Genomic DNA, 24,324 nt, shown 5'->3' on the forward strand with positions numbered 1-24,324 from the left:
ACTTGTCAGAGCTTGGATTCTCTGGACATAGACCCCATTATCCCAACCTCACCTCTGTGCCACCAGAAAACATGAAGAAGGACTTTAGGAAAGAAATAAACAATACCAACAAGATCAATTTACTTGTAAACAATATACAAATCTTTCCACATTCCTGGATTCATCTGAGTATAGATTTCACTAATTTTTTTTCCAAGTCTAACTTCTATGAAATCTGAGTGTGATCTGTAATATTTTTATTTAACTGTCCTGGTCTTAGGTGCAGTATAAATCAGTATAATCTCTTTCCTTTAAAAAAAATCTCTTTTTAGAGAGGCAGTCTAAATTCAAGGCAAACTAATAATGCTTATTGAGAGGTAGTATGTTAATGGAAAAATGATAGATATGGATTGAGAGAACCTGGGTTTGAATTCCAACCAAATTTATTAACAATGTGACTTTGGACATGTATGAACCTCAATTACTTCATTGGTAAAATGAGAATAATGATATTTTCTCTTACCCACTTCATATGACTTTCCACCAACAAATGCCATCTACACATCAGCACTAAAACAAGGAATGAAAAAAATTTTCCTTTTCCCTTTACTCAATAAAGGGCTGTTTTCTTAACATCTAATTGAGAACCTTGGCAATGAATGAATGGACATAGGTTTATGTTTTATTTTGTTGGATGTTATGAGTAGGAAGAGGCAAATTTTGAGCAAAAAAAACTGCTTAGGAGAGGAAGAGAGGGTACCCTGAAATACAGGCAGGATAATAGAATGTAAAAGAGTCAGGGGTTATTTTAGAAATTTTTCTTTGTAGTCCCCAGTGCCTGGCACATTCTAGGCATTTAATAAATATTGTTTAATGAATTGTAAAGTGAAAATGTGGTATGAATTATGAACAGCTATAAAAATTGGGTCTGTGACTTTCAAAGTATCCTCTCTGACAACAATCCTGGGAGATTACCACAGCATAGATTATCAGAGGAAACTGAAGCTATTGGTTCACTTTTTATAGTACTTTAAAACTGGCAAAAACCCTTCTTCAAAGAAGTCTTTCCAGGTACTTATAAAAGTGTTACTGTTCCCATATTGCAGATGATGAAACTGAGGGTCACAGAGATGAAATAATATATGCAAAAAGTTACAATATTATTAAGTGTTGGAATAAGGATTCAAACCCAGGGATCCTGTCTCCAAGTCCAGCTTTTCTCTTTCTTTGTTTAGCTGTTTCACAATTATATTTTCTAAAAATTTTAACATTCATTTTAAAAAATTGTATGTTCTAAATTCTGTCCCTTCCCTCCCCTTTGAGACAACAAGTAACACGTTAATTATGTATGTGAAGTCATGTAAAACATTGTTTCATGTGAACCAGCATGGCCTCTTTGTAGTAAAAAAAAAAAATCTTATTTTGTTGATTTCTTCTATCTTTATATCAATCATTTCCCCAACCTTTCCCACATCCCTAGAGGCAATTAGGTGACATGTTGACAGAATAACTGGGCTTAGCGTCAGGAAGGCCTAAGTCAAATCTAGTTTCAGATACTTTCTAGCTATGAGATGATGGACAAATCACTTAGTTTCCTCAACTGGAAAATGGGACTAACAATAGTACATATCTCAAGGGGTTATTGTGAGGATCAAATGATAATATATTTGCAAAGTGCTTAGCATAGTGTCTACACATGGTGTATATTTAATAAATGTCTGTTCCTTCCCTAGCTTCCATTGTGACAAATAAAAATTTGCACACAAAAAAAATATGATGCAGAACTTTCCCTGACATTTTCCACTTTTCAAACAAAGGTATATTTAATTATCTCTTGATCAGAGCCTTCAATAATTTTTCCATTTGCTCAGAGTTCACTTCTTTTCCATGATCTTTCATTTTCATGGCTGAACTCACTGTGTCTCTACAGATCAATAGTATGATGAATAGATCAATAGACTTGAAATCAAGAAAACCTGAGTTCAAATCCTGCCTGAGATATTTCCTAGAGTTGTGATCCTGTGCAAATTACTTAACTTCTCTATGCCTCAGTTTCTTAAATGGGGATAAAAATAACCCATCTTTCAAGGTTGCTGTGAGGATCAAATGAGTTATATGCAAAATGCTTTGCAAACCTGTAAGTTCTAGCCAAATATTAGCTGTTCTCTTGCTTTTCCTCATTTGTGTAAGACACAAGTTCTTACAGATCTTCCCATATTTCTCTCAATTCCTCATCTTCACCATTTTCTACTAATCAGTTCCTGTGCTGTCCTTCAGGGCAGAAAAAATGTTGGTTCAAGGCCAACAAAGGAAAGATGACAATAGATTTCATCCAACTTATTTTTTCCAGGGGATACAAAAGTATTAAAGATTGGGAACAGCCCATGAGGGTGGATTATTCTTTGTTCCAAAGTGAAGATGCTGAGAGCATAAAAAAGTAATTTGATAGCCTCCTGAGGGACTCTCTGAGCTCTTTAATGGGGTTGGGAAGTCCTCTGTTGTCCTACTCCAAGGAATTGGTTAGCCTGTTCTCTTCTCCCCCCACCAAAAAAAGTCCTTCACCTTGAAAAGGAGCTGAGTGGCTTGAAAAAATGCAGCTTTTGAAACAATGTTCATAGGCTTTAAAGTTAAAAGGAGTCCTTGGAGATCATCTAATCCAATCCCCTCATTTTATAGATGAGGCAAAAGAGATCAAGCAAAGCTAAGAGTGTTTATCCAAGGTCATAGGAGTAATGAGTAGAAGAGCAAGAGTTTGACCCTATGAGCCTCTAAGTGCAAATCCAGGCTCCTTCCACTACCCTTTATTGACTCTCTGCTCCTGGTTTGGAAGCTATGCCACTATGCAAATCCAACTATCTCTCTCCTTCTGGCTGACTCAAGTGGGAGTTTCAGATGCAAGGCAGATTTTAGGGTCTCAAGTTTTGCTTTTTGCCATTATCCCCTCTACCTAGGGCTTACACCTATATGTTGAGATAATTAGCCACCTGCCCCAACAGAGAGTTTCTGGGCCTATAATCTTTGAGGGGGAGGGGAAGGAAAGTAGAGAGCAGGGTTCCCTTGCTTTCTTTAGAATCTTTTATCCTCCTCAAGCTCCCACTCTTCCTCTCCCAAGCAATTCTCCTGCTCCCATATCCCACCTTCCAGAAAAACCAACAAAACTCAACTCAAATCCACTTCCCATTCATTCCTCTCTACAGTTCCCAACTAAATATTAAGAAAGCAGTCTCATCAAAGGAATTCATATTAAAAAGTGACTAATAGCCCATCTTAACTCTTTCAGAAATATTTGCAATTTTAAGAGCATCTTGATTAGTCAAAGGGATCTTATGTTGGTTTAATCTCTTATGTATCTAAATAAGGAGTTCTTACCAGTTAACAGAAATATTTCAGGGGATCCTTGAACTTGGATGGGAAAAAATTACACTTTTAACTTCACTAAACTTTGGTTTCCTTTAATCCTATGTATTTTATGTATTTGAAAGCATTGTTCTAAGAAGGGGGCCATAAACTTCCCCAGATTGCCCAAGGGGTCAAGGACACAACAAAGGTTAAGGATCACTGAACTAGATAATCTCCAATGTCTCTAGAAACTCTATGTTTTATAAATCTGTAATCTCAACAAGTTTGATGAGTTCCATAGGATTTGTTTAGTTGGTCACATCTGAAGATAAGATTTCATTCTATACCTGCAATCCATCCTCTTTTTGTTAGAAATAGACGACATGCTTTATCAATCTTCTGGAAATATGACTGGTCATTGCATTGATAAGAGTTCTTAAGTCTTCAATGTTGTTTTCATTTACAATGCTGAGATCATTGTATTAATGTTCTTCTGGTTCTACTCACTTCACTCTGCATCAGTTTATATGAGTCTTCCCCAGTGTTTCTAAATCTATCTTTTTCATCATTTCTTGTAGCACAAAATTGTAACATTTCGTTATATTATATACCATGATTTGTTCAACCATTCTCCCTTTAAAAAGTATCTAGTTCATTTCCAGTTCTTTGCTACAACAACAACAAAAAAAAACCGCTACTCTAAGTGCTACTCTAATATTGTCTTTCCCTATTCCTGTGATCTCTTTGGGACTTAAAATCTCTTTGATTTCTTTAATCTTTACTAGTGTTATTGCTAAGTCAAAGGATATACAGTTTAGTGACTTTTTGAGCCCAGTTCCAAATTACTTTGCAGAATGGTTTGATCAATTTCCAGCTCTAGTAACAATGCATTAGTATCCTGTCTTCCAAGAGCTCCTCCAACAATCCAGATCAAAGCTTTTCTCATCATACCAGGCTTTGTTTGTCCTTCCAGAGTACATGATTTAAAGGGACACTCCTTCCTTGAGTAGTTTAGAAATGAGCAAATACTTGAGTTAATATTTTGTTGATTGCCTATACTTAAGAAAGTGATAAAAAATATTACTAATATAGATTAAACTTAAAAACATAGCATGAGAAAATAAGATGACCAGTTATCAAATATTTTCTAACATATCACTTCCTCTTCCCCCAACAAAACTCATTTCAGTTGGTGGGAATGGAGTTCAGCCTGGAAAAACAATAAGGACTCTGTCCAGAACAAGAGTTTAGAACTTCAGTTGTGCTCCAAGTAACAGCATTTACTACTCTGCAACTTTTGGTACTAGTGTGTTTGTCAGGCTTCCCTGCCAGTGATTGACTGACTGATTATTTAGTGCTCATAGGGGCAACTAGGTGATACAGTGCATAGAGCACTATGAATATTCCCTGGAGTCAGGAGTACCTAAATTCAAATACAGCATCAGACACTAACTGGGTGACCATGGGCAGTGATCATTTATTCCTAATTGCCTCCCCCCAAAAAAATGTAGTGCTCATCCTTATGAAAAAAAATCATACTATACTAAAACTATACCGAAGAAGTTAGGTAGTATCACTATGTAAGTTGGCAAGTTTTATGAGAACTGCTAGAGACCAATCTATAGAAACTATCATCTAATAGAACTGGGAATGTTTATCCTAGGGAAGAAGAGGTTAGGGACAGGGTGGGAAATGAACCCTGCTCTGAAGGACAAAGACAAAATGGAGCAAATCCAGAAGAGTGTGACAAGGGCAGTCGAAGGACCTCCATATCATTCCATCTAAAGATCAGATGAAGAAATTGAGGGTAGTTAGTCTAGGAAAGAGAAGGCTTGGGGGAGAGAATGAAACAGGATACCCATCTTCAAATTTTTCAAGTAATATTTGTGCTTAAGGGGTGGAGAGTTAGACTTCTCTTTAGATCGAGAGGGCAAAACTAGGAACAAAGAGAAAACATTTAAGCTCAATGTAAGAAGAATTCCCTCATGAGAGCTTTCTGAAAGTGTCATGGACTGTCTCAAGAGATAATGAGCTCCTCATCACTGAAGTTGTTCAAATAACAAGTGACTCTAAGTGAGGGCATAGAAAGAATTCATTCAACAGGAATTTGAATTTATCATTAATAATAATTACTAATATTTTATGGTTATAGAATACTTTGTATACATTCACAGAATCATTAAATCAGAGATTCTGGAAAATTGGAAAGGATCTGACATGTTGTCTAAGTCAACTTGAACTTCCTCTCTTGGCTTTTCTTTTGCAGTTATTTCTGTCTTAATCTCTATCCCTCTCTTTTGTTTGGCTCTCAGGCTTTTTATAGCTCTTTCTGTATCTCTCTATATCTCCTACTCTTCCTTTCATTTCTTATTTTTTTGCCCACTTACTGACACTCCGCCCCCTATTCTTCCCAGCTTCAAATTTCCACTTGAATCCCAAGGCTGACCTTCAAGGACCTCAGCCCAGTGAGAAAGTAAACACCATTCTGCTGATGTCCTGAAAGAGTGGGAAGTCTGTGATTCAGACTCTATGTTCTAGTCTCAGCATTCCTTGGCACATGGTCCTCAGGAAAGGAGAAGGGAAGCAATAAGCATTTATTAAGTGCCTATACTACGCCAAGCACTGGCTAAGGACTTACAAATATTATCTCATTTGATCCTCTCAACAATCCTGTGATGTAGGTGTCCCTATTTTACCATTAAGGAAATTGAGGCAGAGGTTAAGTTATTTACCCAATAACACAGTTTAATTAAGTGTCTGAGGCCATATTTTAACTCCCCTTTTCTTGACTTCAGGTCCAGCTTTCTATCCACTGTGCTAACAAGCAGCCTCTACACATTCCGGATACCCATGATAGGTGCATGCCAATTTGGAGGAAAGGGCAAATACACCTCCATTGCCTCTTACACCAGACTCATTCCTATCCCTTTCCCATAAGGAACTTTCTTCCTCTCTCAGTCTAAACAATTCTACCCATCAGCTAAGGCCCAGCTTAAATCCTACCTCTCCAGGACTGCCTGCTCTGATCTCGGAATTCTCTCTCCCTCTCCAACTCTTCCATCCTTCACTCTACCAAATGATTTTCTTTGATAGCAAGACATTCACTTTGTAAAATCCTCCTAGGAACACATTGAGGCAGATGGGGGTGGGGGAGGAATCATTCTCTCTAATTCATAGAAGGATAAACCAAAATTCTGAGACATGAAGGAGCAGGTACAAGGTTATATGACAAATTAATGACTAAGAAGGGCCTTTAATACAGGTCTTCATACTCATAATCTTCTACACCAGGCAGGATATAATAGATGAAAAGATAATCTAGCAAAGTTAGGTGAGGTAATTCTTGACCTTCCTCTTCATCATTTCCCCAACAGTGCCTGTTGTTTCATTGGGTGATGACATAGTAATTTGGGGCTCAGGCCAACTCCAGCTGTCACATGCACATTCTTCAAATGTCACTGTCAGAGAAGAGTGAAAGATGAGGGTTTACTATGAAGGAGCTAGGTGTGTGTTCATGATGTGTTTACAGCACCTTATTTGATTCCCACAGTGACCCTCCAAGAGAGGCAGGGCTGGGTATCTTCATCTGTGGATGAGGAAACCCAAGTTCCAAGATGAGACAAGACTTAGGATTCATGACATCATAGGATCTAGTGCCAAAAGGAAACTTGGAGAATCATAAGGTCATAAATTTAGAGCTGATATGAAGCCTAAGAGGTCACCTAGTCCAATTTTTTCATTGTACAAATAAGGAAACTGAAGAACAAGAAAGAAAGAAGAACCAAGATTTGAAGCCAGGTCCAAATCCTACGTTGTTTTCAATACACGATGACTTTAAATATCCAGACCAACCACCTTAATCTTATGGATGAGGAAACTTGGATCCAGAGGGGGGGAGATTTACTCAGATCTGGAACTGAACCAGGATCTCCTGATTCCCCTTTCAAAAGCTTCTCTAGAACTACACTTGGGAGGCTAATCAATCAACAATCATTGATTTAGTGCCTAATAGACATCAGGCCTTATATTAGTTATCAAGCCCCTGAAGTTCCCATGCACAGAAATAGAATGGTGGGCAAAATACCACTATGTAACCCTAAGCAAGTAATTTAACTTCTCTGTACTTCAGTTTTCTGGTATCTATAAAAGGAGGGGGTTAAACTTGATAGCCATTATGATCCTTTCTAGCTTTCAATCTATGACTATGAGGATTTCAGGCTTCTTTTAAAAATTTGTGCCCTTTGTTTTCTCCCTCCTTCATTCCCCATAGCACCTTCCAATTAAAAACAAACAAACAAACAAACAAACTTACAGTTTAGCAAAAGTACTTTGTTAGAATTTTAGAGACCTGCATTGGCCCTGCATTATCTGCCAGAGCACTGTGAAGCTGCTCAGTGGGAGCTGTCCAGGTGCTGAGATTGCTTTGGCTCAAGAGCCTTCGGTCAGTCGGGTCCATTTGGGCCTGCTGTGGATATTGGGAAGGTTAGGCTATTCTTCTCTCTCCCCTTTTTAATCTATTGCCCACTCTACCAAAGTTCACAGGCAAAAATGACCTTTTGTTAGTGGTCTGTTCTTTCCAAGATGCACAGAGTTTTTGCACATGGCACCCCCACCCATCCAATCTTTCACCAAGAATTCATAGGATACATCCTATACACTAGGGTCAAATTCAGTTTTTTAGAGCCCAAAGAGAATTGATGATTTTCACTGTGTTCCTAGGGAGTCCCAAAACTGACGTGATTGAATCTTGAACCCAAGGAGAGAGAGGGACCATATTAGTTGTATGTGTGATTTTTTTTTTTTTTGGCAAGGCAATTGGGGTTGTGACTTGCCCAAGGTCACACAGCTATTAAGTGTTAAGTTCTGAGGTCAGATTTGAACTCCGGTTCTCCTGACTTCAAGGCTAGTGCTCTATCCACTGTGCTATCTAGCTGCCCTGAGATCACAATGTTTTAAGAGTCTTAGCCAACCCACTGGCTTACTCTTCTCTTTCTCATCCTCTTGCCCTGGGAATAGGGAGTCAAAATTTAGAGTTAGAGTTAAGTAGGAGTTTCCTTAGAATTTTTCTTCCAAAGTGACTATCTTAGCTTCCTATGTTTAGAATTATAATCCAGTTCTCCGAAGTTCCAGCCAACAGATCTTTTCATCACATCTCACTTGATCCCTTTGGCATTCTGGGAAGCCTATGAACCCCTTATTAGCTTTTTTTTGTTACATTATAATTGGGGAAAATGCTAAATTTCAGTTAGAGATTAGCAAAAATAAAGATGAAATTTTCCAAGTTCATAGATCTCAGTTAAGGATCTCTGTTCTAACCTCTCCTACGCACACCCAGAAATATGTTCACTAATGACACAAGGGAATTATTCTTCCTTATGTATCCTGTGGAAAGAGCCTAGTCTGGGCTCTGCCACCTCACTATGTGACCTGGATTATTTTATGGTTTTTAATTACCCACATGTAAATTGAGAAGGATTATTTAAGGCTCCTTCTAGTTCTAGTTCTAGTTCTAGAATTCCACACTTGTCCCTAGCTGGAGTCAGAACTCAATCTAGCATTTAAGATTAAGACTAAGGCCAGACCCAGAGACTGGGTTCACTCTCAAGCAGAGGCTTTTCACATTTTTGTGACCCCTTTTACAATCTGAAAAATTTTGCAGAGTCCTCAGAATATTGTTCCCTATTACTCATAATTCAAAGAAATAGTAAATTTCACTTGGAGGTTAGTAAAAATAAAGATATAACTTTTTTGTTCCCATCTAAAACCTCATGAAGTCTGTCTGTAGATCTAAGGTTAAGAAATTCTGCTGTAGAGCTCTGGAAGAGGGGTTTATTTTCACTTAAGGTTAGGATTCATGGTGTGGCCAGGTTGAAGGCTCAGTCTGGATCTGTATACAGGGTTTCTGGCCAGCTCCCAGGAGCTTAGAACAACCCTAGGCCAATCAGGCAGGAAGCTAGCCACTCAGAAAGACTGCCTTATGGGCAGATGGGGGTGGGGGTGGGGGTGGGAGCTCCTGAAGCCAACCCCCTGTGAAGTTCCATTTCCTTGAGGGCAATGAGGCTTGTATTAATTACTGCTAATTATGGGGAGGCTGCATAGACCTAAGAATAGCTTGGATGTTTTCTTCATGATTCTAAGGAGAGAGCTGAGAGCCACAAGGGGAGGACCAGCCTTGCCTACTGTGCTAAGATGGGGAAGGAGGTTTTGGGGGGGACTTACTTTACCTCTTATACCCCCCCATCCAACTCTTAGCCTTTGATATATGGGCTTCTTGCTTCTTTCTTTTGTAGCAGTGTTTCCAGAATTGCTGCTCTGCCCTATAAACCTAAAGGAAAAATCCACTCACTTAGCTGATGGCCCCAAAAAAACAACAAGAGCTCTGCATCTAGCAGGGCCTTCTGCTGACTCAAAAAGGTTGCAGGAACACCTCTTGCTTCCTTGTCTGTACCACCTACCCTTCCCCAACTAGCTTTCTCAGCTTTACAGATCTTTTAGGGATTTATCAAGGTCACACAACAGTTCAATAACTGAGGCCAGTCTGTTGATTCCTTATATAGTGCTTTTCTATGATACAGATTTTTAAATCCAGCATTCAAGACCTAGAAAAAAGAATTGGTTGTAGAGTGAGAGAACCTTGACTCAGATCCTACCACTATTACCCAAGTGACCTGTACCGGTAGACACATTACAGAAATTATGGGGCAGCCTCCCCATAATTAACAGTAATTAATACAAGCCTCATTGCCCTCAAGGAAATGGAACTTCACAGGGAGTTGGCTTCAGGAGCTCCCCCTGCCCCCATCTGCCCATAATGATCCTCCATGGTCTTTCTGAGTGGCCAAATTCCTGCCTAATTGACTTAGGCTTGTTCTAAGCTCCAGGAGCTGGCCAGAAACCCTGTATCCAGACCCAGACTGAGCTTTCAACCTGACCACACAATGAATCCTAACTTTAATTGAAAACAAACCCCTCTTCCAGAGCCACAGCAGAATTTCTTAACCTCAGATCTATAGATAAACTTGGTTGTGGAAGTGGGACTGAAAAATAACACTCAGGCAAAGTGATGTGGGGAGATCAAGGAGGGAGAAATCAAGGAGGGCTTCTTAGCCCATATTCTCTAGAATATGGAAGCCGCATGGTACAGGGGAAAGAGCACTGAATCTGAAATTGGAAAACTTCAGTTCAAATCTCATCTTTAATGCTTACTTCCTGTGCATTCCTGGGCAGTTCATTCCCCTCTGTGTGGTGTGTCTTAGTTGCTTCAACTGTAAAATGGGAGCAATAATAGCACTTACTATGCCCAGGCTAAATTGAGATAATATTTGTAAAGTTACTGGCACATAGTAAGTATTTAATAAGTGTTTCTTTCCTTATTTCCTCCTCTGTAAAAGGAGAGAATTAGACTTCACCTCCAAGGCCGCTTCCAACTTTGGTCTTTAAGTCTAAATATCCTTTATTCTAAAATAAATATCCTTTATTCTAGAATTAGCATCAGTATCATAGACTGTAATTTCTAGGCCATTAGAGTTCATCTAATCCAACCCACCCATTTTACAGATGGAAGGCTAAAACCCAGAAAGACTTCTTGCCCAACATCATACAACAAGTCATTGTCAAAACTCTTGCAAATTCTTTTGCCAAATGGCAACAGAGGCCAAAGAACATAGGCAGGCCCCAATGGGTAGGCGTGGATGGGAAAGAACTTAGTTCTCTGAAGATTTCTTTTATTTTTTTATTATTATAGCTTTTATTGACAAAACATATGCATGGGTAATTTTTCAACTTTATAAAAACTTCTATTCCAACTTTTCCCCTCCTTCCCTCCACCCCTCCCCTAGATGGCAGGTAATCCCATACATGTTAGATATGTTAAAGTATATGTTAAATACAATATATGTATACATATTTATACAGTTGGAAGACTTCTTTTCGATAGCTATTTCAGACACATCCCAGCCAAATAACTGTGAACAAGTCAGTTCTCTGTCAGACTCAGTTTCTCCCTCTATAAAATGAAAATAATAAACTACTTGCTGTCTCCACTCAGGACTGTTTGGCGTTATTAATATTGTTTCTTTTTATAGAACCATAGGAAATCAACTCTGAAAGGAACCATCTAGTCCAGCTGAGAAAGCTGAGATTCAGAGAAAGTAAGAATTTATTCATGGTCACCCAGCTATAGAAAAGCTCAGGAAACACAACAAAGAACAAAAATAAATCTACAAAGAAAAACTGGGCAGCTTCAAAAACAATGTGTAGTGTTTATTAGAGGGGTTTCCTTGAGATGGAAATTGTTTTATATTGAATCCTCTCTTGTGGTCTGCTGTTTATATGGCAATGTGTTTTGTTCTCATTTTATACTTGAATTTAATATAAACTTACAAATTTACAAAAGAAAGAAGGAAAGATAGAGAGACAGAGACAAAGAGAGAAGAAGAGAAAGAGGAGAGACAGAGACAGAAAGAGAAACAGAGAAAAGGAGAGGCAGAGAGGAGAGACAGAGAGGGAAATAGAGAGGGAAAAAGAGATGGGAGGGTAGTTACAGAGAGAGACAGAGACAAAAGAGGAGAGAGAGAGAGAAAGGAAAGACATAGAGGGGGGGAGAGAAAGACAGACACAGAGACAGAAACAGAAAGGAGAAAAGAAAAGCACGGGAAAGACCTCCTTTTAAAAAGTGTTAACCTCCTTTGGCTTTGGCCAATTCAATGTCCTCCCAGTCTCTTAAAGCTATGTATCTGGCCGTGTCCTCTTAGCTTAACCAAGTATCCTCCTTCCTCCTCAGGACAGCACCCAGGGAGGGGCCCAGCAGCAGCTGCCCCTTTAGCCATCAAGGGTGAGGAGGGGGCAGACGAGATGCTCTGAGGCTCCGATTAGGACCATGAAAGGCCTCAGTGGGGACAGTCGAGGTCGCCACCTTTCAGACAGCCTGGAGCCACCACCCCCGGATGCTCTGTTCCCTGGATCTGACCGGAACCCCTACCTGCTGTCTCCAACGGCAACGGTGACGGCTGACCCCTTCTCCCGTGAATCAGGATTCCCAGGAGCCTCAACTGCTGTGCCAGGGGATACCCTCTTCCCTCTGCCCAGCCCCCTGCCCACCAGTGGAACCTTCCCTCGCCTCCACTACAATTCCCACTTTGAAGTCCCCGAGGAGGGCCCCTTCCCAAGCCATGCCCAAGCCACCAAGATCAACCGGCTGCCAGCCAACCTCCTGGACCAGTTTGAGAAGCAGCTGCCTGTACATCGTGACGGCTTCAGTACTCTTCAGTTCCACCGGGCAGAGCCCCGGCCACGAGGGGAAAGCCCTGGGCGCATCCGACACCTGGTCCACTCAGTCCAGAAGCTCTTCTTTGCCAAGGCCCAGTCTCTGGAGGGTGGCGGCCTTAAGGGCAGTGGCAATGGCCGGAAAGGGGGAGCTGGGGGCGGGGAGACCGGGAAGGGCCGGAGGGCCAAGGGCAAGGATTCAGCCAAGACAGCCGAGCCCAAACGGAGGAGCCGATCCAACATCTCAGGCTGGTGGAGCTCAGACGACAACCTGGATAGTGGCAACAGTGGGGACTGTGGTTACCGGCCCCCAGCTGGGCTGATGACACTGGGTCGGCAGCCTGAACGGGCACAGCCACGATACTTTGTCTACAATACCTTCAGTGAGCACATGCTGAAAGCAGCCAAGAACAACACTGAGCTCCCCCGAGGAGCAGGAGGAGCAGGAGGAGCAGGAGGGGGAGGAGGAGGAGGGGGAGGAGGGGCACCCCCACCTGCCAGCCTGCCTGCCAGCACAGAGGCTAGCTATGGCAAACGCGGCTCCTGGTCCACTCTGACCCTCAGCCACGCCCGGGAAGTCTGCCAGAAAGCTTCAGCTACCATTGACAAGGCCCTGCTAAAGTCCAAATCTTGTCATCAAGACCTGGCCTACCACTACCTTCAGGTAATCTTGGGCTCCAAGAAGGGAATAATGGGGTGTGGGGGACCAGGAAGAACAGGCAAGAAGGAATCATGGGGTATGGCCTGAAGGAACCAGGATTTCCTTCTTTCGGCCATGTCAGAGCCATAACTTAACTCTCATAATATACCTTCTAAAGCAATTTTCAATTTACAAAAAGGAATAGAACTTTAACGAGTTTTACAATTTACAAAGAACTTTCCAAGAGAGCACTTCACAGTTTACAAGTAACTTATAAATGACAAATTTATGTGACAAATGATTTATATTTTATAAAGTACTTTACAGAGTGCAAGGTCCTTTATGTTGTTCAAAACATTTTTACAGTGATGACAGTATTTTTCTCATCCACTTCCATTGGATCATAACACAATAAGAAGACAAAGATCAGATATTATCATTCCTTTTTACAGGGGAGGAAACTGAGACCCCCCCACCAAGAAAAGAAGGGATTGTCTCACAATTACAACTTGTTAAAAGGGATTTCAGCATTGAACCTACTGTTCTAGGTTCTGCACATTGTTTCTCTTAACACTTTTACTTCTAGGTACTAAAGTATCTGAGTGTTCATTTAGATGAGATAGGATGGCCTATCTAAGAAACCAGAAACATTTGGAGAAAGAAAGAATTGTTTATTTTCTAATTTTTCAGGAGTGAAAATATTCAGACTTTAATCTCTACCTTTTCTGGGTGTCTAGAAGTAGTCACCTCTATAATACAATATGACAGGATCTAAAAGGATCTTCAAATGTCCAGAAGCTTTTCTTTGCCAAGGCCCAGTCTCTGGAGGGTGGCAGTTTTAAGGGCAGTGGCAATGGCCAGAAATAGCTGAGGGTAGCAGAGCCTTCACCAAAATAAAGTTCTGATTATTTCTTTATAAAATCATAAGCCACAGGGCTTTAAAGCTTACACAGGGGTCCTCAAACTTTTTAAATAGGGCCACTTCACTGTCCCTCAGACTGTTGGAGGGCTGGACTCTAGTAAAAACGAAAACTTTGTTTTGTGGGCCTTTAAATAAAGAAACTTCATAATCCTGGGTGAGGGGGATAAACGTCCTTAGATGCCGCATCTGGCCCACGGGCCGTAGTTTGAGGACCCCTGGTAGGGCTTAGACTGTCATATCGGGTAGGATGTAAGGACAAAATGTCAGGAGGGTCCTTAGAAACTTGAACATCTACTTGTAATATTAACTAAATTGGAGGAAAAAAGAAAGTTGAACATCCAAGATGGAAGGGACCCTAAAACATAGAATGTCATGTCAAAGATATAAGGGACTTTAGAATATAGAATATGCCAAGGATGGAAAGAACCTTAAGATGTCCATCCATTTTATAGATGGAAATACAGACATTTTATATCCAGAATGGAGGGTCCAGCCTGAGGTCACCGGGGTGGCGACAGTGGCTTTGCAGGGCTCTTGCCGTTTTCCATGTGACCGGGGCTCTGACAGTGGGACTTGGTGCTCTCTCTGTCCGTGCTGCTGTCCCCCCCTCAGGTGCCCCCAAGTGAGTGGAACAGTTCCCTCTCCAGGACGGGTGCGGACAGTGAGATTCCTTGCAGACGCATGCGCAGTGGGAGCTACATCAAGGCCATGGGTGATGAGGACAGCGAAGATTCGGACACCAGCCCCAAGCCATCCCCCAAGACAGCTGCCCGCAGGCAGAGTTACCTCAAAGCCACCCAGCAGTCGCTGAGTGAGCAGAGCACCACCCACAGGTGAGCTTCCCCTTGCCTTGGCCATGCCAGGAGACCCAACCAGACCCTAGTCGGTCCCTGACCTCACCTTGGAGCACTGGGCTCAGGACCCCCGGGTTCTAATCCTGACTCTGACACTGATGACAACCTGTCTGCCTCAGTTTCCTCAACTGTAAAACGAGCTGAAGATGGGAATGGCAAACTGCTCCATTGTCTCCGAAACAAACCCCTACTCCATTCTGGGTTGTAGTTTCCTCTTCTGAAAAATAGAATACAGAATGTCATGTCAAGAGCGAAAGGGGCCTCGGGGGACAGCTGGGTAGCACAGTGGATAGAACGCTGGAGTCGAGAAGTTTGGGGTTCAAAGGGGACCTCAGACCTTACTAGCTGCACAATCCTGGGCAAGTCACTTAACCCTCCCCAAAAAGGAAGAATGAATGAAAGATACCTTGACATAGAGAATATTACAATTAGACACGTTTACCCTATCTCCCACTCCAATTTATAAGCAGGAAAAGTGAAAGCCAGAATGAAAAGGGACTCACCCAAGAGGGTTGGTCTTTTTTTTTCTTGGAGGCAATTGGAGTTGAGGGATCTGCCTAGGGTCCCACAGCTAGTAAATATCTGAGGCTGAATTGGAATTCAGGTCCCCCTGACACCAGGGCTGGGGCTCCATCCACTGAAGCATCTAACTGCCTTTAAGAGCCCCTCTGGTTCTGACGATCTGCCCTGGTGCCCCCGGCCGTGACCTGGGAACCCCAGGCCAGCAGCTCTCTCCCTGCATCTCCTTCCCATGCTTTGGCTCAGTCTCCCTCCCAGGATGGCCTGGCACATACCCTGAGCCCCACAATCACACTGACGACAAGTTGTCCTGGTTAGAGGCTCCCTGTGTTAAAGCATGCCCTAGTTAGAGGGTGTCCTGGTTAATAGTACTAATAATAATAGCAGCACAGTATAGTGGATAGAGAGCTGCCCTCAAAGCCAGGAGACCCTGGGTTCAAGTTCTGCCTCTGACACACCATCTCTATGTGAGCCTGGACATGTCACTCGGGCACTCGATGCCCTAGACAATTGTGACTATGTTGTAGAAAAGGTGATGGTTGTTACTCAGTCGAGTCCGACTCTTCCTGGCCCCGTTGAGGACGTTTTTGCAGAGACACTGGAGCAGTTTGCCATTTCCCTCTCCAGCTCATTTTACAGATGAGGAAGCTGAGGCAGACAGAGTGATGTTACTTGCCCAGGATCACACAGTGTCTGAGGCCACTTAGGAACTTAGGAAGAAGAGTGTTCTTGACTGCGGACCTGGCAGTCCGTCCACCATCCCACCTAGCTGCCCATCTGTCCCTGCCAAGGTGCACCCTGCACTGACAGAGAGGCTTTTCACCAGGATTCGCTAAGAAAATCATAGAACCAGTCTCTATCCTATTAACAGCTTACCTAGCAATTTGAGGTTTGCTAAACTCTCCCTACAACTCGGTGAGTGGCTAGGGTAAGGATTGTTATTTCCCTCCCTCTCCCATTTGCAGACAAAGGTACTGAAGTTCAGTCAGACCACAGGGATTTGCCAACAATCGCACTTTTTAGGACCGTTTGGGACTTAAAACCAAACCCTATTCCAAAGGCTTTGTTCTTCCCGCGGCACCCCACTGCTGAGGTTACTCCGGTGAGGGGTTACCATGGGTACCTCACCCTGTTTCCCAGCCCCCAAACACGCACACGCGTTAGTGTCAGAGCCAGGATCGGCCCCAGCTGGGACACAGGCTGGCCGCGTTGGCTGTAGGCTGAGTCCAGCGTGAGTCGCGGCTGCCACCTGGTGGCGGGCGCGAGTAAGAGCAGTTTCTGTGCCATCCAAGACCTCGGTCCGTCTTGCGCTAACCAGAATCCTTCCCCGCCCTCCGAGGTCTGCTGATGCTGACTTGCCTCGAGGGGCTGTTGATGAACGCCGCCCCACGAGCCCCATCCCCTCCATCGCAGTAGAATTTCTCCACGAGTTCTTTTTAAGAAGTACCAATTGTACTTCTGAGTCCCCTGGTGCTGAGGACAGCTCCTGCTCACCAGGAACCAAGGGAAGGCTCTTTCCTTTGCCCACCCCAGTGAGAGGATTCCCGCTCCCCGCCCCACACACTCCCCGCTCCCCACCCCCCACAGATACAGACCCTCCCGGAGCACCAAGAACAGGGCAGACCAGCCCTGGGGGTCGGGGCCCTTTATTCCTGAGTTCTGCCCTCGAACTTGCTTCTTTATCCTCAGTCAAGTCATACCCCTTCTTGGCGCAGTCAGTCTCCTCCTCTGTAAAATGCAGGGGTTCTCCTCGGGCTTCTCCCTCTCCTCTCTGACGTTCTGGGAGTCTGTGAATCCCTGTTCCCTGGCATCAGCCTTCATTGTCTCCCCCACAGGAGCTTAGATCGCCTTGATTCTGTGGACATGTTGCTACCCTCCAAGTTCCCGAGCTGGGAGGAGGAATATAATCCCATTGGCAATAGCATTACCGAGTCCAGTTGCATCAATCAGGTGAGAAAGGGACCAGGGTAAGGGGAGGTCTGGCTCAGATCGGGGTGGGGGGGGGAGAGAGGTCAGGGATTAACAGTAGTGGCTAACACTAAAAGCTAGGCAGGGCTTACAATGAGGGCTTACAATCATCTCTAGATCTGTGTGCTTCTGATGAGCCCTCTGCTCCCAAGCTAAATGGATTCAGTAAGACTATCATCATCCCGTTATAAAAATTGACATTTATTTAATTCCTTAAGGTTTGCAAAGTTTCCACTTGATACAACAGAAAACATACTGACGCAAGTTCGAATCCTGTTTTTGATATGTGGTATATGTATAATCTTGGAAAATTCCTTGGACTTCCATCCTGTTCTCTAAAATGTGGCAAGTAGACTAGATTGCTTCAAAGGACCCATCTAATTCTATGATCTGAGTTATTTCATATGCATTATTTCATTTGATGACCACAGGCATCTGTATCAAAAGGCTCAGGCAGTTCAATGTACATGGCCTAGAGTGAGAAGACCTGAATTCAAATCCAATCTCAGTCACTTTCTAGCTATAGAACTATGGGCTAGTCACTTAATCTCTATGTGCCTTAGTTTCCTCATTGCTAGAGGTTCAAATAACGTAATCATTGTAAAGTACTTAGCACAGTGCTTGGCACATAATAAGTACTTTATAGATATTGTAATTATATTAATTATTATTTTACATTTGAGAAAAATGGAGATTCAAAGAGATTAAGTGATTTGGCCATGTTCATACAGTTGAGTGTCAGAGGTAGGATTTGAGTCCTGATTCCAGGTTTAGCCATAAAAGTGTTTGCATTTTGCAGCAGAGAGGAAAGCTTAGCATTTCCCAACAGGGAGCAAGGATCAGATTAAAACAAAAGAAAGAAAAAAAAGAAAAAAGAATCCAATCCAAAGCATAACTTGTCACTGAAACCAGCTATTAGCCTTGAGAACTAAAGGCCAAACTGCAACTCAATCTCTGTTACTCTCTGACCATAACAAGAATGTACAATCCCCAGGGGATCCCTAACCTTACCCTCTCTCAGTCCAGGTTTCTTACGGAAGTTAAGAAGGCTGCAGCAGCATTTCTGTGGGTAGCAAAGGGGAGAAGTGTAAGGACTACAAGGTGGTTAATCGTACAGGGACCTGAAAGTGGGCCTGATGGGAGCACCTGGAGTCCCCTATAAGGGCCTTCATGGGCACAGAGTGGGAGTAGGACATACCTCACTGATCCCCAGCCTTCCAGCTTTCATTCATTGGACCCAACCCTACAGCTGGCTCAGCCCCAATCTTTCTGCTCTGTGGCCCCATAGCCAAAAATCCTGTTTATTACAATTCTTTGAAGGATGGGTATAGGTCCAGAGAAGAGGATCCAAACCCTGGCCCAAGACCCTGTTCTGAGTGTCCAAACTTGAACTCCAACCTTAATCTGGACCTAAATCCAACTCTTCACTCTGCCATTCTGCCTGTGTAACCTTGTGTAACCTCCTCCTCTGGGCCTTTTCATCCTCATCTATAAAATGAGAAAGTTGGGCTAGATCAAGGTTCTTATAATTTTTTTGTGTCAAGCTGTCCAAAAGTGGAATGTACTGCCTTAGGAAGTAATGAGTTCCTCATCCCTGGAGATTTTCAAGCTGAGACTGAAAGCTTTTTGAGAGTATTTGTAGGATTTGGAGTTGGAAGGGACCTGGGAGATAAGTGCATCATAAGATTACAGATTCTAAACAGGGAGCAAATTTTGGTGGCCATCAGATACAACCTGATATTCAGGTCTTTCTGACCCCAAGTCTAATCCCCTCTCTACTACCAGAAGTATCAAACTCTAGTCATCAAGATCATCCAAGGGCTGGCAAAATGTAATTGGGGAATGTTTAACAAAATAAATACAATATAAAGGAGATTACATTAATTGTGGCTTTCTAAGCCAATATGCTTCCAGCAGAGATCTGTTTCTTTATGAGTTTTATACCACAGCACTATAACCTGCAGTCTAACAGCCCCTCACTTTGCAGACGAGTCCTCTAGTAGGGAAGGGGCTTATCCAAGATTTCATGGCCAGTCACTGTCCAAACATGGATTTGTACATGGGTCCTCTGAAGTTAAGCCTATTCTTCTTTCCCCTATACCCATCTTCCTCATGTTATTGAAGAATTTTGCTTAAGAAGAGATTGACCTGGAAGTCTTCCTAGTTCTAAGAATCTGTATCCCCCGTGAATTCCCCTATTTCAGAGGTATTTGGGGGAGGCTGGATGGACCTCCATTGGGATATTTAAAGAGAGAAGACTAGTTCTGGGAGGGAAAGCTAGAGTCTTTTTAAAAAATAATAATGACTTTTCCCCCAAATACTTGCAAAGATAGTTAACATTCACCCCTGCAAAACCATGTGTTCCAAATTTTTCTCCCTCCGTCTCCTCCTCTAGATAGCAAGTAATCCAATATAAGTTAAACATATGCAATTCTTCCAACATAGGAAACTAGTAAACTTTCCAATCTTTCTTAATTCTAGTATCTTTCCTGTTAATTATTTCCTATTTATCATGTGTATATTTTGTTTATATACTATATTTCCATTGGATTGTGAGTCCCTTGGAGGCAAAAATAACCTATCTTTTGCCTCTTTTTGTTTCCCCCCATTTAGCACAGTGCCTGGCATATAGTAATAAATGTTTATTGATTTGGTTGACTAAGCTTTAAGAGTCTGACTCATATCAGTAATTGTAAAGGGTCTTTCCCTACTGTCTCAAGTCTCCTTTCTATCCTTCCATTAACCTCTCTCATCTCTCTCTTCCACAGATCTTTGGACAGGCCTCATTTGTGCCTCAGATATTTTCCCATGAGGAACAGGTACAGTATATCCATCATCTCACCCTCTCTCTCCTACCTTTTCCCCCTGCCCTCCTTGTCCTCATCCCTCCTCCGTCTTGGGGGAATTCTTCCCCTCCAGCTCTGAGGCCCCAGAAGCAATGGCTGAGGGTGGGACTCAAGGATGCCAGTCACTTTCTGGGAGGCTCCCCCAGCTCTGTGTTTGGCTCTGGGCATCTCATCCCAGGGCTGAGAGCGTACACTTCAAAAAGCCCTGACTCCCTGGCTCAGTGTTCATCCCTGCAGGCCACACCAGGAAGGACTTTGATTTTCATACTGTAGCATGATTTAAGGAATGTTTTGCCAACCTGTGATTTCACTGGCATATAAAACTCCCAGTGAGAAATTTTCCTCTACCAAGGTATACCTGTCCTTGCTCTGCACTATGATCCCAAACAGTTATCTGGGGCACTGAGTGACTTGCCCAGAACCAGTATGTATCAGGAGTAAAATTTGAACCCACGCTGAGTCTCACTCAGCTTTAGCAGTAAAGACTCACATTTGAATTATGATTTACTGTTTATAGAAAGCTTCCTTCACATAATCCTATGAGGGAAGCATACAGACATCATTCCTTTTCTAGGATACATATGTGTTCCTGCTATTGTATTATGTATGTACCAGAGTTTCATATCTCAGCCCCTCCATACTTTTCATCCTATGTAATACATGTCCATGTCCTTCCAAAACTCACTTTTAAAGGAGCCATCCATCTCATTAGAGACCCTCCTCAGGAGTTTTTTATACTATATTGTCAATCCCAGTGCAACTAGGAACAGTTTTATCTGTCATCACAAATTATTCTATGATCTTGTCACCTAATTTTTCTGACATAAATGTATACGAAATATATATGTGTGTGTGCACACATATGTATATATGTACACATTTATGCTACACATATATGTACATTTATATAAATGTTACTTTTTATTTAGGTCACCTGTGATTTTTATTCTTCTGAGGTTTAGTGTTCCATGATTGAGAGACATAAATATATGGCACTATGGTGAAAATATTGGTCTGTAAAAAAAAAAAAAAGGCTCTTGTAATAAAGATCAGTTTGGGAAATTTCCCAAGTACAGTCCATCCTGATCTCCTTCTGTCTGTCAATTCTGGGCCCATTGCCCATTTGAATTTCCTATCCAAGATATGTGCGTTACTGAACCAAGTCAACGAGCTGCAGATCCAACTCTCTGTCATAATCTGGGCAATAGGCATTTTTCATTCATCATCACTTGCTTTTTCCTGTGGATTAATAGCCAATCTTTTTCGAGAGGCCCTGGATCTCACTAAGGAGGCCTTTTAGTGTTCCCAGACTCAATTCAATTAACAGTCAATCAATTAATCAATCAACCCAACTTCCAGAGCACTTCATGATTTTTTAAAAAGGCTTTCCAGTTTCCAGAGCACTTTACAGCACTTTTAAAGCCAGGAATCAGGAATGCAAATATAAAAGTGAGACAGTCCTTGCCCTCAAGGAGCTTACATTCTACTGGGTATTTTGTCATTTCCAAATAAAAGCATGTGGAGAACTTCACTTTCTATACAGAATCTCACCATCTTTTTAACCTTAAACCAAGATATTCTTCATGATAATAATGGGCAAGCTACTTTGGCAACCATGCACCTTCCTGTTTTATTGATGGAGAATCATTAAAGTCATCTCTGGAATAGCATTCTATCAAGGAATATTGTGTGATTTTGAAAAATCCGTGGGAGATATCTTGTTGGAAAAGACCATCTAAGGCTACATCTTCCTCTAACAAGTCAAATAACAACAGTGGCAGTAATAAGCAGCAGTAATTTTATAGTGCTTTAAAATTTACCAGTTGTTTTACATACATTATCTCATTTAAGACTTGGGCAATTCTGGAAGGTACATACTTGTGGCTAGTGTTATCCTGCTCACTGATAAATCAGGAAACAGACTAAAAAGATTAAGCTAGTAAATGTTGGGGCACAATCTGAACTCAGGTCTTTCTTGAGCATGGTACAGAAGAGAGTTCTGAAATTGGAGTCAAGGGATTTGAGTTCAAATGTTGGCACCTTTCCCTACTACTTTTGTGATCTTAACCTCTTTAATATTACATTTCTTTATCTGAAAAAAAAAAAAAAAGGAGAAAGATAGATAGATTTAATGACTTCTGAGGTCCATTCCAAATCCAACTCTACAAACTTGCAACTTCAAGTTCAGAGGCAATGTGTTAGATTCATTTTGTTTTGTTTCATAGTGAATGGAGAGCTAACTCTTAAGCCAATTAGGCCTGAGTTCAATTCCTGTCTCTGCCATATACTGCTTCCGTGACATATGGGAAAGCACTTAGTATTTTAAGTGCTCTAGTGATTTTTAAGACTATAACTTTCTTTTGAAAATTAAACCTATAAATTGCAAGGAAGATTCCAACCTGTATTGGTGGAGAAAGTTTCCTCACCTTTAACCAATGAAATCATGGGTCTAGTTTCTATTCTAGGAGGAGTTAGGTGGTGGAATGGATCCATTATAGGACCTGGGCTCAGGAAGACCTGAGTTCAAATGTCACTTCCTACTCTTAAGAGTTATTAAACTCTGAACAAGTTCCCTGTCCTCCATCTTCCTCAGCTTCCTGTCTATAAAATGAGAATAATAATAGCATCTACATCCCGGGGTTGGTTTGAGGATTAAATGAGATGACTATAAAGCACTTAGCAGTGCATGGCACATAGTAAACACTAAATAAATATTGGCTGTTGTAATTATTATTATTATTCCTGATCTGTAGTCAACAAACCATAAACTAAATATGGTTTTATATTCTCTATAGTTCCCAGTTAATTGGATTTTGTGAAGATGTGATCTAGATAGCTATTGAAAAAGCCCTTCTCATTTTCATCAAGGATATTCTATTATTATTAATTTTTTTTAGTAATGAGAGAGTAGGTATGTGAGTTATCTGATGCCTTCTTATTCATTTATTTTTTGTTATCAATAACAAAATATTTTATTAACAATAAAATATATTAAAATATTTGATAACAGCATGTTATTAATAATAAAAATAGTTTTGATATTTTCCACTTGGGGGGGGGGCTTTTCTTTCCTGAGTATATAAATACTTTGATAACTCTATGATCTCATCAGTGTAGCTGTTCCTCTCCTTGGTACATATTACAATTCATCTACACTTTGTGACTCTTATCATGTCTTCCAGTGAATTCTTTCCAAATATTCTCCCCAGTGTCTCGGAAGTCTTTTTCTATCCCTCTCTTGACATTGCCTGGATACCCAGCTTTTGGGTGATTCCTCACTCTCGTTACATAATCAGGCCCCCTACTTTTCTAAACATATCTCTCTATGATGATGTCTTTTACCTGGCTTTTTCTGTTCAATCTCTTGTTGGTACAACTTTTTTTTTATTTTAAAGGTATTTTATTTTTACATGCAATACATGCAAAAATAGTTTTCAACATTTACCAAGTCAATTGGAATTAACTTGAATCACCTTATTGTTGAAAAGAGCCAAGTCCATCACCAATGATCATCACATAATCTTGCTGTTACTGTGTACAATGTTCTCTTGGTTCTGCTCATTTCACTTTGCATCAGTTTATATAAGTCTGTTCTGAACTTAGCCTGCTCATTCTTTCTTTCTTTCTTTCTTTTTTGTTGAGGCAATTGGGGTTAAGTGACTTGCCCAGGGTCACACAGCTAAGAAGTATTAAGTGTCTGTGGTCAGATTTGAATTCAGGTCCTCCTGACCTCAGAGCTGGTACTCTATTCATTGTGCCATCTAACTACTCCTCATTATTTCTTATAGAACAATAATATACCATTACATTCATATACTATAATTTATTCAGCCATTCCCCAACTGATAGTCATTCAATGAATTTACAGTTCCTTGCTACTTCAAAAAGAGCTGTTACAAACATTTTTGCACATATGTTGATCCACAATTTTAATTCTTCAGAAACTGATACTTTGTAACTTACTATCATAAATGTAGTATCACCAGAAAAAAA

At 41.5% G+C, this 24,324-nt stretch overlaps 1 protein-coding gene across 3 annotated transcripts in view; it reads left to right on the forward strand.

The window, feature by feature from the left end:
• Positions 1-24,324, forward strand: part of DLGAP4 (DLG associated protein 4) — a 230,203-nt gene that overhangs the window by 120,482 nt on the left and 85,397 nt on the right. For all 3 annotated transcript variants that reach the window (XM_051979244.1, XM_051979243.1, XM_051979242.1), the window contains exons 2-5: positions 12,101-13,246; positions 14,757-14,977; positions 17,353-17,467; positions 20,254-20,304. In XM_051979244.1, the coding sequence (XP_051835204.1) occupies positions 12,197-13,246; positions 14,757-14,977; positions 17,353-17,467; positions 20,254-20,304 (1,437 nt within the window). In that variant the 5' untranslated portion in view covers positions 12,101-12,196. The remainder of the gene's footprint in view (positions 1-12,100; positions 13,247-14,756; positions 14,978-17,352; positions 17,468-20,253; positions 20,305-24,324) is intronic.

This window comes from Antechinus flavipes, chromosome 2 (genome assembly GCF_016432865.1).
Source record: "Antechinus flavipes isolate AdamAnt ecotype Samford, QLD, Australia chromosome 2, AdamAnt_v2, whole genome shotgun sequence".
Taxonomy (NCBI): Eukaryota; Metazoa; Chordata; class Mammalia; order Dasyuromorphia; family Dasyuridae; genus Antechinus; species Antechinus flavipes.